Source organism: Mustela nivalis, assembly GCF_964662115.1.
Source record: "Mustela nivalis genome assembly, chromosome: 6".
NCBI lineage: Eukaryota > Metazoa > Chordata > Mammalia > Carnivora > Mustelidae > Mustela > Mustela nivalis.
The window spans coordinates 48,170,535-48,186,291 of NC_139025.1; the positions used below are offsets into that span (position 1 = coordinate 48,170,535).

Sequence of the window (15,757 nt, forward strand, 5' to 3'; positions counted from 1 at the left end):
GTCATGTTTGAATCCATGTTTTTTACAGAGTGTTCTAAATATCTGGTTTTTCCATTCAGAAGGTCCAAAAGCAAAGGATGCAGTGTATAATGAAAGGATATTGAAAAATGAAAATAAGCTGGTAAAATTTTATCAGTTGGAAAAGTTATTTTTCAGAGCATGTAATCAAACTTTCTAGGATGTAAGCTTATATGTCTTATGAACTCTCACATACTCTTCTATCTTAATCATTCTTTCCTGTTACTTATTACCTTTGTATTACTGTTTAATTTAAACCTGGCTAAGCTATTCCTAAGGAAGTTAGAAATTACTATTTTAGAGCTCCCAGATTATAGAATGGCTGGTTTAAAAGAACTGAAAGGTACCAAAAAAGGGATTAGCGTATGCTAAGTTTCTTGAAGTGGAAACAGATTTGTAATGGTGTCAACACTGAAGAAAATGCATTTTTAATTTTAAAAAGAGAGATAAACCTTTATCATTCCATATCAGTACCTCCCAAACACTTCCAAATTCAGTAAGCATTTGTTTTTAATATTAGGAACCAGAGTAAACTTTAATAATAGTTCACATGTTAAAAGAATAAACCTATGAAGAATACATTTCTTTGTGTACCAAATGAAAAAATATACAATGCAGTGAAACTCAAGTACATATACAAAGTGATTTTTTTGTGTATTTTTGATCAAGAAGTTTATATTCTATATTAAACCATAATATAAAAGAAGCAGTATTTAGTTTTTGATAAAGCAACTGAAAAGCTCCCAAACGTCTTTAAAAATAAAAGCTTGTGGTATATATAAGATGATAGAGATTGAATCAAGCCTGTTGAGTCATTACGCTGTGCTTAAATGGATGACTATGTGAAATAATTTAAAAATTCTCCTGTAGAAATTAAATGAGCATACCCAAACATGGAGTAATATTACTACATGGTTTAATTATAACCCAGTAGTAGAATTTAGTAAATTCAAGCAGAACACATGTACTGTCATCATAGACAAACACTTTAAATTATAACAGCATATTTGAAGACAAAATTAAGAAACCATACATGTTAACAAAAATGATACAACCATGCATACATACATCTGCTTATTAAACACCGAAGTAAAAGAACTAAACCATTTTGAAGTTTTCAGAGGAGCTTGGTATTTTACTCTGTCCTGATAGAAGCACTTTGAATGTTTGCATGGAGACATAAAACTGAATATTTAACTGACAATTGGTCATGCACCTGTACTTCTAAAAATTTGGATTACATTTTCTTCTTTTCTGATTGCTCAGTAGATTCTGACTTCGGCGCAGGAAAAGCTTGATGATACAGATGTCTGTGGGTTGCTGCTGCACTGTAAAGCTTGTATAAAGCCTAGAGATACAAGAATCAAGATTATAAACACAAGACGTAAAATTTTTCCTTTGAATGTAAATAGTTTATGGCACTATATAATTAGCATGCTAAACGTGGAATTTTTATATCATTAGCTTATTTAAGATATAAATTAATAGCTAAGAATCTTAGAACTCAAAACTATTTTCGCTTCCTCAATGTGTGTATGGATTGATCTTTGTGGCAAATAGTTTATTCTCAGACTACATTTCCTTTGACTTTGCACACCTTTTGGAGCAGGGCTTCCCAAACACTGTGCCCTAGGGATGCGTAAGAACTCATATCTTGAATATTACCAGTTTTGGAGGAATTTAACTTCTGACTGCCAATAGCTACCTTATTACACAGACCATTTGCTATCTGGGCTTCCTTACAAGTTTTTCAGAATGGGACCCTTTTTTCCCCCCATTATTTCCTGATGCCAGTAAGTACATACGTTGCCCCTCCTCTTGCCACACTGGGATCATTCATTTAAACATTCTCTTCCCTTGTTTCCATTACTTGATTCGTATCTTACAAAACGTTTTTTAGAAGTATTATCTCAGAAAGCCTTTTCTCATAAAGCTGTGATTGTTGTTAGTGTTGACAGTGTTTGAGTCATAGGAATTTTTATATATTACTTTACAAAAGTGTCCATAAATATTTTGGTCCTTTTCCCCCTCAAGATTCTCTCTTCTGGCTTTCATATATTGAACACTCAGTTAAAACCAGCTTTTCTGAGGTAATTCTGGAGTCTGTAAAGAGTCTGAATATTTTTAAAAGGTTGATATCCTTTAAATAGTAACCAATGCCCAGGAAATTCCATTGATTTTTATCTTTTTGAAGTCTTGATAGCTGTTTTCTTAAGTCTGAATAATACATACCATCATCAGTTCTGTGAATACACATTGGTGTAACATGGTATTGCCCTAGCTCTATCATACTCCCAACATTCAACTTAGATTATTTTTACTTCTTTAATGAATTTGTTTTACTGAATTTTACATAAAATATTTCTCTATTGACTTGTATTAAATGTATCACTAGTATGGATTAGAGGACATACTCCAGTTGTATGTAACAGCAGAAACTGAGGAAAGAAGGGTGTGCTATCTCAGTAGCTGTTCGAGATCAGTTTTGCTTCCTGAAGATGACCAGAGTAACTCTACAGAGGTCAGTTTTCTTATGTAACAAAGGATTCTTTCCTCGTTTTGCCCATGTCCAGTAGGAGAAATGAATACCAATTTACAGGTCGTTCTGAGGAATGCTCAGAAAGTCACACTTCATACTGGCCTGAACCTGCTTAACGTTGGTAAATGTAACTGTCACTCAAAAGCCTGAGTTAAAAACACCTACAGGTTTGTAGCTCCACTTTGAGACTCTCTACGAATTAGGTTTTCTCAAGATTCATAACGCTATTTTTATCTCACTATTCAGTAGAGCAAAATGCACAATGTTGGAGCTTAAGAATTTTGGAATGTTCTACACATTCAAGAAATAAAACTTTTATAAAACAGGATATTCTTGATAATCAACTCTTCTGTTTCATATGCAGATTATATCACATAAGATGTTGGAAATAAATAAAATATTTTAAAACCATATTAAAAATTCACAGCTAAAATTGTGAATCTTAGAAGAACAAAGGAGCAGCTGTGCCCAAAGTTTTTTTTTTTTTTAATTTAAGTTCAATTAATTAACATAGTTTCAGAGGTAGAGGTCAGTGATTCATCAGTTGTATATAACACCCAGTACTCATTACATCACCAAAGATTTTCTAATCCATTAATGGCTAGTTGGTTTATAAAATAATAATGTTTCTAGCTCTCAATTAAAAAAAAAATTAACTCACCTCATTTGTACTTCCCTGTGGCAAAGGCAGTTTAAAAGGGAAAAAAGAAAAGTATATGTCCTGTGTCATTAATAGCATTATGATAATTCAACTTTGTTTACAGTATTTCTGAGTATTTAAGAACAAATACTCCTACACATTTTTTCAGTTCAGATTACATATTGTATCTGAATCTTTCAAAGAACCCAATTCTATATTCCTCAGAGGGTTCAGCATCATATTCTAGGAAGGCTTTGGGATTTACTTCAAATAGCCCTTCTTTAGTCTTCTTCTAAGGTTGAGGAGCTATTTGAGACAGTGGCTCAGAGGATCCAGTTTTTAATTCATGCTTTACCCACAGTGCTACCATTAGTTTATCTTAACTAGATTCTTCAAAGACATATGGTAAATTCATTAGTTAAAATTCCATTCTAAAGAGTATACATAGGTATAAATGCTTGGGGAATTGTAGCTATTACTTGCCACCTGCACAATATAAGTTGAAAAGTCTTCCCTCCAAAAGTTTATGAAGAATCTCAATTTTAGCTTCACTAAAATGCCCCTAAATTTTCATGATGTAACTGAAGACACTTCCAGAATGACAGTGAGTTCATTATCGTTCTAGGTGTGTTTATAATTGTCTTCCCTATCCATCAATTATTTGAACAATGGACTGCAGTAACCCTGACTGTAGGCTGTGGTTAACCGAAACACAAAAGTAGTTACAACTAGCCCATAAGCAGCTGATGAGAGGTTGACCTGGACTCGTGCTATGGCCGGTACAAACGCCTACTTCAAATAGAGACAATCTGAAATAATCAGATCTTGCTTTTTAGGAGTTTATACTAAAAGAGCTAGTGATACAACCACTTAATGCTAGTGGTTCACATACATCCCCTTCCAAAACCAACATGAATCAAATGATAGGTTGTAAGTACAAAGTAATTTAACACATAAACAAGTCGCAGTCCGCTCAGTAAAAACTCAGCTGTGCTTTCTCACACTTCTCTTTAACAGCTTTAACTTTTAGGATAAATAAAAGTAGAAAGGAAAACTGTCTAATCCACATATTTGAAAACACTGAAATGTTAACTGGAAATCGGTTATGTAGGACTTCACATATCGTATTATAGTTAGTCGTTTGTATCTGGCCATCTTGACAGCTTCTAAAGCTCTTGAAGACTGGGGCCCAAGTCAGGTTCACCTGTTCAGTTCTAACATCTAACATTGTGTTTAGTACACAGTATGCTGCAATCAGTTGAAGAGGATAAAAGTATTCTTACCTGGTCCCACAAGGCTGCAGCCACCTGGTCTATTACAGCCCCCAACTCTCGGTATTCTCCAGAGTAGCGGATGTATGCCCAGGTGCACAAGGTGATCAGAGTCAGTCCCATTATCATATTGCATAGGCTAGCTATTATGTCCAAACCAATGAATCCAGTCACACCAGCAATCACGTACGTGATAAAGATGACAACAAACAGTGTGGCTGGGGTACGAGCTGCATGGAAGATATTTTTGCTATCATTGTGCTTGATATACTGGATGTAAAGTTCATCTATTTCACTCTCCAACTGTTGAAGGTAACGCCGGCTAAATTCCTCCCCACCCATCTTCTTCACCCCTCGAAATAGCTTCACAGATTCTTCCTTAAGCTCCAAATGTTTGGCCTGTAGGTCATTAGGTGCCAGAAATGGTTTGTCACCACCACAGATCTGTATCAGATAGAGAGAAGTGCCGTTAATGCCATGCAGAATAAAATTAGCAACTGTACCACAATCTCCCACTTAGCTAGTTGAATTTGTTCGAACACCATAATCAGAAGGAGTTTACATATATGTTTTGTCAGCCCACATCTTTGCGCAGTCCATATCAGGCATGACCGTATGTGGAACCAGTATTTTATAGATGACTTATATAAAGCCATTCTTAATTTTTATTTTCTTTTTGACCTGGGAAAGAATATCCAAGACTTAATCCAAGTTCCTCAAGATGAAAAGGCATGATTCAAAGTGAACTGCAAACTGAGTGCATTCACAGAATGAACCCCAAATCAAATTACAATTTAGTATAGTTACAATAAATTGTATAGTAATAAATTTAGTATAGTTACAAAATACTTTAGTATAGTTACAATAAATTTCCCAGATCCTCTGGGAAATTTATTGTAACTATACTAAAGTATTTTTGGCCAATGAGGTTTAACTTAATAGCAATGATATAAAACTCCAAAAAAATAAAATTAGGAAAAACATGTTCGTTGGCAGTTTCACTGATTGTGTTTGAATGGAGCCCTTTCACAATATATTCTTCAAGAGACTAAATGAAAGCATATTCAATGTTCTTGGACTAGGTTTTCAGTTTTTTCCAAAGTTACAAGGGAAATGTCAGATACCCATACCTTTCACTTTGGTTATTTGAGATTTAACTTATATAAAGCATACTCTCATTCTAGTTATCCTTTACTTATGTTGTGAACACCATTCCATAAACTGTATTACCCTTGACTCTTAAGACCACCAGTTTTGGATGTAATTTATAATATATAACATTTTCAGGAGAAAACCCTATCATATTAGTAGATATGTATAATAATTATTAGATGCATCCTAATTCAGAACGTTAAAAAGAGGAAAAGCAGTATGTAGAAGTATTAGCCCTTGAAGTCTAATTTCTTTTTTTCCTAATGGGTTTCTTGGTTTTGTTTTCTGTTTTTGAGAGAGAGTGTGTTCTGCGGGGGTTGGGGAGGTGGGGGACGTGGGGAGAGGGCCAGAGGGAGGAGGAGGAGAGAGAATCTTAAGCAGGCTCCATGCCCAGCACAGAGCCCAACTTGGGGCTCCATCTCACAACCCTGAGATCATGACCTGAGTCAAAACCAAGAGTCGGATGCTTAAGCAACTGTGCCACCCAGGCAACCTAATGGGTTTTCAGAGTTAAGACAGAAATACTGAAATTGTTGCATGAAGGGAGGTGTAGCAAGAGGGTAGCACATGTTATAGAGCTTATAAATAGTGGGAAGATGTGGCCAAAAAAAAAAAAAAAAAAGTAATATAGAGGGAACACACTTAAAATGTTCTAAATTGTGCATACATAGTGTTCCTTTCCTAAAAAATACTTTATGCAATAAATAGAAATGTGATATACATAAGCTGAGAAAGAGTAAGTCAAAGCCACTTCTTTGCATTTGCAGTGTAATTTGGAAGGAAAAAAAAAAGAATGAGCTCATGGAAGAAATACCGATTTTACTTAAAACACAATTTAAAATATTATTTAATTCTTACCTCTTCCATCTTTTTGTTGTATGTATCCTTGGCAGTTGCCACGGCGGCTAAATTGTTAGCTTCTGCTGTGGCCTTTGAACAAAGTACAAAGTATAATGTAAAATGGAATTCATATTTATTAAACCTTCACAAGCAATTCTCATTTCTGAGTATCATGTGTAAGAAATGTACAAGAACACAAGGCCATGAAATAATTTGAAGTATTGAAGTATTTCCACTACATTTTTAAAAATTTATAAAATTAAAATTTCGAAATACATAAAACGGTAGTCCATAGTTATAAAAATGAATTTTCATTTGGAAGATTTTTTTCCTCTTAAATATTTTTAAGCCTCTCACCAAATTGGGGGGGGGGTCTATAAACCTAAACACATGGGAAATAATTCACAGTACATTTGTGTGTACTAATATATAGACATGTCTTAAGTTTAAGGACTGATACTGATAGTACAATGTATCACTGATAAAAAAAATGAACTATTAAGAACTTAAAGAAATTTTTTAATAAGTAAGGAAAAAGTTAGATTCTCCTTTCTTAAATGTTTATTTGTAGAGACCACTGGTTTTAAAACCTGGACCTGCTTTTCTACTCGGTACATGTATGAACCTAAGCCACAGTGTGAGTCTGTTTTTTAAACCAGTTTTGTACAAAGAAAATGAAAGCTGTGTTAAAAAGTGTCAGCACAAGTGAAGCTCCTCTATGTATATACAAAAGTGTTTAGCTGAACACACAAACAGTAGTTAACAGAAAAAATAATCTCCCAATAAATATTCCAATATTTTTATTTGCTAATTTTTGATGGCCAGATTGGAGCGTATCTCTAGTCTAGAAGAGCATAAAGCTAAAGAAAGCTTAGCTTTAGTGACAAGTATATTTTAAAATGTTATGCCTCCTGATTAGTAAGTACCTGTAACATGGATTTGGGATGTGGCAATTCTTCACCTTGATAGATCTTTATATAGGCCTTAAAAAAAAGGGGGGGGGGGAGAAAAGAGACTCATGTTCAAGGAATTCCATTCAATATTTCTCCAATTCTGCTTAATTGTTTTCTAAGGTCTAAGGTCTTGCCAGTTTGGGGAACTATTATCTTTCTCATTTTAAATCTACTCCCCCTTTCTTAGTTGTTCCTTTTTCCTGAAGTGCCCTTTCCACACAACAATTCTTGCCAACCTTACCTTTCTTTAAAGGCTTAATTCATTGCCACCTCCTCTAAAACTTTCTCACATCCTTCTGCTAGGAGTAACCTTTCTTTTGCAGTCACTCACAGCCATTTGTACCTGCTGAAGTCTTAAGATTTATGGAAGAGATTTCTGTAAGAGTCCTTAATCTCCCACTAAATTCTAAGCTCCTACATAATGTTAGGCACAGTAAGAATTCAAACTTTAGTAGATAAATAACATGTCATTTATTGTGAAGAGTGAAGAAGATAAATAATCACACAGGAGGTATGTGACAGTATTTTAAATTACAAAAATGTGAATTTTAAAAGTTGGTATTTTGGTCCTTGGGGCATCAATCTACAAATTAGTTTGGTAGCTGAAATTCCCCCACTATATGTGGCTGGTTTTAAAAAGCCAGTTTAAAAAAAAAAACACAACAGTATTCAGTGCTACCTAAAATAAACAAGTAAATGCAAATTTAAAATAATTCCACTTCAAATCAGTCCTTAATGCAGAGAGAGAAATTGTGGAAGAATTTTCTCCAATAGGAAGGCAAAGTATAGCCCCTTGGAGAACATCTTCAGAATGAAAGTAAAATTCTATATAGCTCATAACTGAAGACTACTATATGTTATGGATCTTGAGCAACACCTTCTCCCCCAGCAACAAAAAATAGACTTTTCCAATGCCTAGATATATTCATACTCCAAAATATATTTCTCTCAAGATAAAGTTTTCTTTAAAATTTTAATTTCAGAAACTAAGCTCCTCTTGGGAGTCTAATGATATTTTTATTCTTATATATTCCTCATAACTTTGCCCCCATATTACAGAGTCTAAAATTTGTTTCAAGTAGGAACTGCATTCTAAAACAATGCTCTAGAAATGAGAGTGATACCTTGAAGTACTCCACCAGACCTCGGCAGGTGATTTTGTTCCCATTGATCTCTTTAATATCTAGGCTCTCAGGACTAAGTAGCCAAGGAATGAGTATTTTCAAGTTTTTGATGAATTCATCATCTATTTCTACAAGTAAAAGCACATTCATCATTATTTTTAAAATCCAATCCGGTCCTCCATGCCATACAACAAAACATCCTTTGATTTCCTCCATTTCTTCCCCAGTGATAAAGCCTTCACTCACTTTCCCATCATCTAAATAAACAACTACTGCAGCCCACTGTTCTTGGGTCAGTGATCCTCCTTGCCTAAACTTCTACTGCTAGTCTTCAGTTCAATTACATATTTACTTATCCTCCACCCATAAAATAGCTTTCTTGATGTTAAATGTTAAGCAAATATCTTAAACCCTATTCATGTAACCAGTATTCTGTACTTAAGTTTGTTGGTGGTTTTATAAACGGGGAAAAGGCCAGATACTTACTTATTCCCTCCAGAAAATGTATACCAAAATTGCTTTTTTTAGTGTACCCACCTTACGAAAAGTGTATAGAACTGGGTAAGGTGTAACTAGAACTCAAGTTCAGAAGGATAGTGATGGTGATGCCACCTCTGGTGGTGAAACTCACCAGTAGAAATTAACATGGCAAGAGTAGGCCATGGAGACAAATCGGAGGATGTCCGAGTTCTTCCCCTAACATGTTTAGGACAACTGATTACACATTCCCATGGTATAGCATTAGGTTTAAGCTTCGCTTTACATATGTAGTAAAGTAACAGAAAATGCATCTTCAGAGGAGTCAGTGATAATTTCTGAAATCATTATTTCAAAAGATGCAGAAAAATACACCTACATAAAAAGCAAGGTATGTCCTAAAAGTAGTAAAGGCCTATAATGTTTAAAAATCTCAGTTTCAGCAGAGTCACTGAGTTTTCAGGCTTTGGAATTGGTGGTTTCTGACGTTTTAAGGATAAAGATTCAAACCATATGATTGTGTGTGTTTGCATTTTCCTTGCTTGCTATTACAACCTGACTATACACTGAAATACCAGTTTACATAAGAATTCTTGTTTCTCTTCTTTCCTTGCTGCTTTTATGAGATGTACAAGCATAATGCTGGAAAACCTTCAAGACTTCACATTCACATTTTGTACACCTTTGAAATTTTAGTGCTCATCTTTTATGAGTACTTGTATAGTTTACTCAAATGTATTTTGCTGTTTGCATTGTACGAATTTTTTTTTAAGATTTATTTATTAATTTATTTATTTATTTGACAGACAGATCACAGGTAGGCAGAGAGGCAGGCAGAGAGAAGAAGGGAAGCAGGCTCCCTGCTGAGCAGAGAGCCTGATGTGGGGCTCTATCCCAGGACCCTGGGATCACGACCTGAGCCGAAGGCAGAGGCTTTAACCCACTGAGCCACCCAGGCGCCCCCGCATTGTACCAATTTTTACTGATAATTTTGCTTTGTATTATATTTCCATTTATTCAGATTTATTGTTGTGGGGTTTGCTCTCTAGTTAGCAACATTCGCTAATAGTACCGGTGTTTGTATGATGTTACCACTGTCTGTGTTGTGTTTTGCTGCCTGCTGCGTATCTGTGTACACTGCTACCATTAGGTTTCTTTTTTGCAATATGACTTTATGGGTTTTTTGTAGACTATTACTACATATCTAGAACATCTCAAATCTTCCTGAATTTCTGTATAAAACAAAAACCTTTCTCATTATAAAACAACCTCAAGTAACGTGATGCCCCCAGTTTTGTTTTTGTTCTTCAACATTTCCTCAGCGATTCAGGGTCTTTTCTGATTCCATACAAATTTTAGGATTATTTGCTCCAGCTCTTTGAAAAATACCGGTGGAGTTTTGATCGGAATGGCATTAAAAGTATATATCGCTCTAGGCAGTATAGACATTTTAACAATGTTTATTCTTCCGATTCAAGAGCATGGAATGGTCTTCCATCTTTTTGTGTCTTCTTCAATTTCTTTCATGAGTGTTCTGTAGTTCCTCTAGTACAGACCCTTTACCTCTTTGGTTAGGTTTATTCCCAGGTATCTTATGGTTCTTGGTGCTATAGTAAATAGAATTGATTCTCTAATATCCCTTTCTGTATTTTCATTGTTAGTGAATAAGAAAGCCACTGATTTCTGTACATTGACTTTGTATCCTGCCACATTACTGAATTGCTGTATGAGTTCTAGTAGTTTGGGGGGTGGAGTCTTTTGGGTTTTCCATATAAAGAATCATGTCATCTGCGAAGAGAGAGAGTTTGACTTCTTCATTGCCAATTTGGATACCTTTTATTTCTCTTTGTTTTCTGATTGCTATTGCTAGAACTTCTAATACTATGTTGAACAAGAGTGGTGAGAGTGGGCATGTGATCACCAAGACAGCATGGTACTGGCATAAAAACAGACACATAGACCAGTGGAACAAAGTAGAGAGCCCAGATATGGACCCTCAACTCTATGGTCAAATAATCTTCGACAAAACGGGAAAAAATATACAGTGGAAAAAAGACAGTCTCTTCAATAAATGGTGCTGGGAAAACTGGACAGCTATATGTAGAAGAATGACACTCGACCATCCTCTTACACCATACACAAAGATAAACTCAAAATGGATAAAAGACCTCAACGTGAGACAGGAATCCATCAGAATCCTAGAGGAGAACATAGGCAGTAATCTCTTCGATATCAGCCACAGCAACTTCTTTCAAGATATGTCTCCAAAGGCAAAGGAAACAAAAGCAAAAATGAACTTTTGGGACTTCATCAAGATCAAAAGCTTCTGCACAGTAAAGGAAACAGTCAACAAAACGAAGAGGCAACCTATGGAATGGGAGAAGATATTTGCAAATGACAGTAAGACAAAAGGTTGATATCCATGATCTATAATGAACTCCTCAAACTCAACACACACACAACAGACAATCATATAAAAAAAAAAATGGGCAGAAGATATGAGCAGACACTTCTCCAATGAAGACATACAAATGGCTATCAGACACATGAAAAAAATGTTCATCATCACTAGCCATCAGGGAGATTCGAATTAAAACCACATTGAGATACCACCTTACACCATTTAGAATGGCCAAAATTAGCAAGACAGGAAACAACATGTGTTGGAGAGGATGTGGAGAAAGGGGAACCCTCTTACACTGTTGTTTGGAATGCAAGTTGGTACAGTCACTTTGGAGAACAGTGTGGAGATTCCTCAAGAAATTAAAAATAGAGCTTCCCTATGACCCTGCAATTGCACTACTGGGTATTTACCCCAAAGATACAGATGTAGTGAAAAGAAGGGTCATCTGTACCCTAATGTTCATAGCAGCAATGGCCACGGTCGCCAAACTGTGGAAAGAACCAAGATGCCCTTCAATGGATGAATGGATAAGGAAGATATGGTCCATATACACTATGGAGTATTATGCCTCCATCAGAAAGGATGAATACCTAACTTTTGTAGCAACATGGACGGGACTGGAAGAGATTATGCTGAGTGAAATAAGTCAAGCAGAGAGAGTCAATTATATATGGTTTCACTTATTTGTGGAGCATAACAAATAACATGGAGGACAAGGGGAGATGGAGAGGAGAAGGGAGTTGAGGGAAATTGGAAGGGGAGGTAAACCGTGAGAGACTATGGACTCTGAAAAACAATCTGAGGGTTTTGAAGGGGCGGGGGGTGAGAGGTTGGGGGAACCAGGTGGTGGGTATTAGGGAGGGCACCGATTGCATGGAGCACTGGGTGTGGTGAAAAAATAATGAATACTGTTACGTTGAAAAGAAAACAATTTAAATAAATAAATAAATAAATAAATAAATAAATAAATAAAATCCTCAAAATCACTTCCATGTATTACATGTATTTCAATTCCACCCCCATTCCCTTATAAAATTGGAATGGAATAAGATACACCTGGGTGTCTAATGCAGCAGCAAATGTGGTAATGATCATTAAAGTAACAAGCATATAATCACATATTTGGATTAAAAATGTGTCCTGAACAGAATGGGAGAAGATATTTGCAAACGACATATCAGATTATCAGATAAAGGACTAGTGTCCAGAATCTATAAAGAACTTAGCAAACTCAACACCCAAAGAACAAATAATCCAATCAATAAATGGGCAGAGGACATGAACAGACATTTCTGCAAAGAAGACATCCAGATGGCCAACAGACACATGAAAAAGTGCTCCATATCACTCGGCATCAGGGAAATACAACTCAAAACCACAATGAGATATCATCTCACACCAATCAGAATGGCTAAAATCAACAAGTCAGGAAATGACAGATGCTGGCGAGGATGCAGAGAAAGGGGAACCCTCCTACACTGTTGGTGGGAATGCAAGCTGGTGCAGCCACTCTGGAAAACAGCATGGAGGTTCCTCAAAATGTTGAAAATAGAACTGCCCTATGACCCAGCAATTGCACTATTGGGTATTTACCCTAAAGATACAAACGTAGTGATCCAAAGGGGCACATGCACCCGAATGTTTATAGCAGCAATGTCCACAATAGCCAAACTATGGAAAGAACCTAGATGTCCATCAACAGATGAATGGATCAAGAAGATGTGGTATATATACACAATGGAATACTATGCAGCCATCAAAAGAAATGAAATCTTGCCATTTGCGACAACATGGATGGAACTAGAGCGTATCATGCTTAGTGAAATAAGTCAAGCAGAGAAAGACAACTATCATATGATCTCCCTGATATGAGGAAGTGGTGATGCAACATGGGGGCTTAAGTGGGTAGGAGAAGAATAAATGAAACAAGATGGGATTGGAAGGGAGACAAACCATAAGTGACTCTTAATCTCACAAAACAAACAGGGTTGCTGGGGGGAGGGGGTTTGGGAGAAGGGGGTGGGATTATGGATATTGGGGAGGGTATATGCTTTGGTGAGTGCTGTGAAGTGTGTAAACCTGGTGATTCACAGACCTGTACACCTGGGGATAAAAATATATGTTTATAAAAAATAAAAAATTTAAAAAAAATGTGTCCTGAAGATGGCATGAGCCACGGTCTTGGTTCTCACTGAGACTATTCCAATTTTGGATTCAGAAAGCACAAACCAGAGATTCCTGGCATACACAGGTGGTGAGCTCTTGCTAATGGTATTAGTCAACACCGTAAACACATGACCCAGAACACCTGCAGACCATTTCAGTTTACAGAGGCACACTAACTAGCTCTGGGCCTCTGCAAGAATGCAAATAAATATGTGTGGGCAGTTGATTATTCGGGGTGATGTTCTGTTTCCATCATTTCTTCAATCATTTTTGCCACAAGAGTCCGACTTTGCCAGGAATCCAGGGGCTGGGCCAAAGTGGTTATCTGTCACAATCACTGGGGACGTGATAACGTACTTTGTAAGAACTCTGCCCGCAGATGCACTGGTGCAGGACTGCCGTGTAATCACCCAGGGAAGATGCTTTCTCGGGATTACCTTCATTAGAAACACCTTTTTAAAAATAATTACCTTGCAGTGGTGTTTGGATCTGCTTCCTGAAGTCTAACTGAAGCTGCTAAGGATGTATCGCCACAATTTATGGTGTGGTCACTTGTCATTCTACATGGGGGACTAAACACAGAGCAACCTCAAAAAGGAAGGTAACTCCTTGTTAATTAGAAGATTTACTAAGCTAAGAGAGGTATTCAGTGGGCACTTAGAAAGAGCTGGTTGAATGGAGTATGAACAAACCTGATCCTCGCGATTTCCCATGTGTAATGTTGTTAAATTAATAGCAGTTAATTGGAATCATGGTATTATATGTTTCATATAATATGGGAAATGGCATGATAATTTCAATGATGTGAAGGACCATGAACAATATAGTAATTATAAATATAGGTAGTGAGCTAGAAAGTTATTCCTATAAGTTTATGAAAGAATATGTGAGAATTACCAATGAAAAGTTTTTGCACAATTGTTTATTCAGAGACATTTCTTCCCTAGAGGTTGACATATTCCAGATGTCAACCCTCTGGAATACAGCATAGCCAGTGGACAAGACATCCTGGACAGAGACCACATCAACTTACAAGTTTCAGACTGTGCTGGAAAAACAACATGGATAGGTGACTCTCAGAACTGCCCTAGGAGAAACTGAGGCTGAGATGAACACTTTAACACACATAGATTCAGCAGGAGTCCTATAAAGCCTCATCAAAATGCATCTTTGATGGGCACCTGAAGCTGCTTTTCATTTCTTTTTCTCTCAGGCTAGCCACTTTGGTAAACTGATAATTTTGGGATGCCTATAGAGCAACTGTGTGGGTTAATATATGTGTAGACATGTGAGTAAAATTTGATGGGAAACAAATCTATTAAAAGATGAAGTTCTTTATCTCTGTGATTTGTCTTAAACTCTCTCCCTCAGCTCTTTCCCTCCACCATGTATCAGTTAATTTAAGAACTGTCACTGAATACCACAAGAACGGAACAAGCCAGAGTACTCTTCTGTCCCAATAAAGGGCTCTTGTTGAAAGCCTGCTCCTCCCCTGCCTGTTTATGACTCCCCAACTCCAGAGAAGAAAGAGGGGCCTTGTGGGAGCCCTCTCTTTACATCATTTATTCAAATGAAGGCACTAGGTAACGATACAGTTTCAAGAAGTCTGTGCTCTTCGGAAGGCTGAATTTCATAAGTGATAGTGAAATGACAGAACCCTGCAGTTCTTGCATTAATGTGTACTTACTGCTATCTGTTCTGTTATATAAAGATAATTTAAAACATGTACAGAAATAATGCTAATGACTGAGAAATGTGGGATTCTATTTATGATACTGTCATAGTTAAATGGAAGGTATCTTGAGTATAAATGCCATGGACACGGGGCAGTGGGGTGGGGGGAATAGGTTTGCTTTTCAAACCCGCCAGTTCCATTAAGGTGGACACATATTATGTTGTCTTTTCTTAAGAGGAATTTTAAAGTCCTTTGAGAAGAGTTATGCTGAAAAGCTTGCTGCGTCACTCTCTCACCAACCCTGGCACAGGGCAGAAAGGCCACAGTACATAAATAAATGTCTAAGCTCAGTGGCATGTATATTCAATGCCAGGCTTATAAGTATAAAAATCAGAAATGTCTTTGTACTACTTTGTATTAATCACAAAGCAAATATCTAAAGACCCAGTGATTATTTATTAGGAAATACTTGTATTTCCTCGGACCCCTATGTCCACC

At 36.5% G+C, this 15,757-nt stretch overlaps 1 protein-coding gene across 1 annotated transcript in view; it reads right to left on the reverse strand.

The window, feature by feature from the left end:
- Window positions 1–521: 521 nt before the first annotated feature.
- The window catches only part of ATL1 (atlastin GTPase 1), an 83,276-nt gene continuing 68,040 nt past the window's right edge, over window positions 522–15,757 (reverse strand). The window contains exons 10-14 of the mRNA XM_082735170.1: window positions 8,538–8,665; window positions 7,387–7,443; window positions 6,479–6,550; window positions 4,481–4,912; window positions 522–1,366 (exon numbers count right to left, since the gene is read on the reverse strand). Coding sequence (XP_082591296.1) covers window positions 1,256–1,366; window positions 4,481–4,912; window positions 6,479–6,550; window positions 7,387–7,443; window positions 8,538–8,665 — 800 coding nt within the window. The 3' untranslated portion in view covers window positions 522–1,255. The remainder of the gene's footprint in view (window positions 1,367–4,480; window positions 4,913–6,478; window positions 6,551–7,386; window positions 7,444–8,537; window positions 8,666–15,757) is intronic.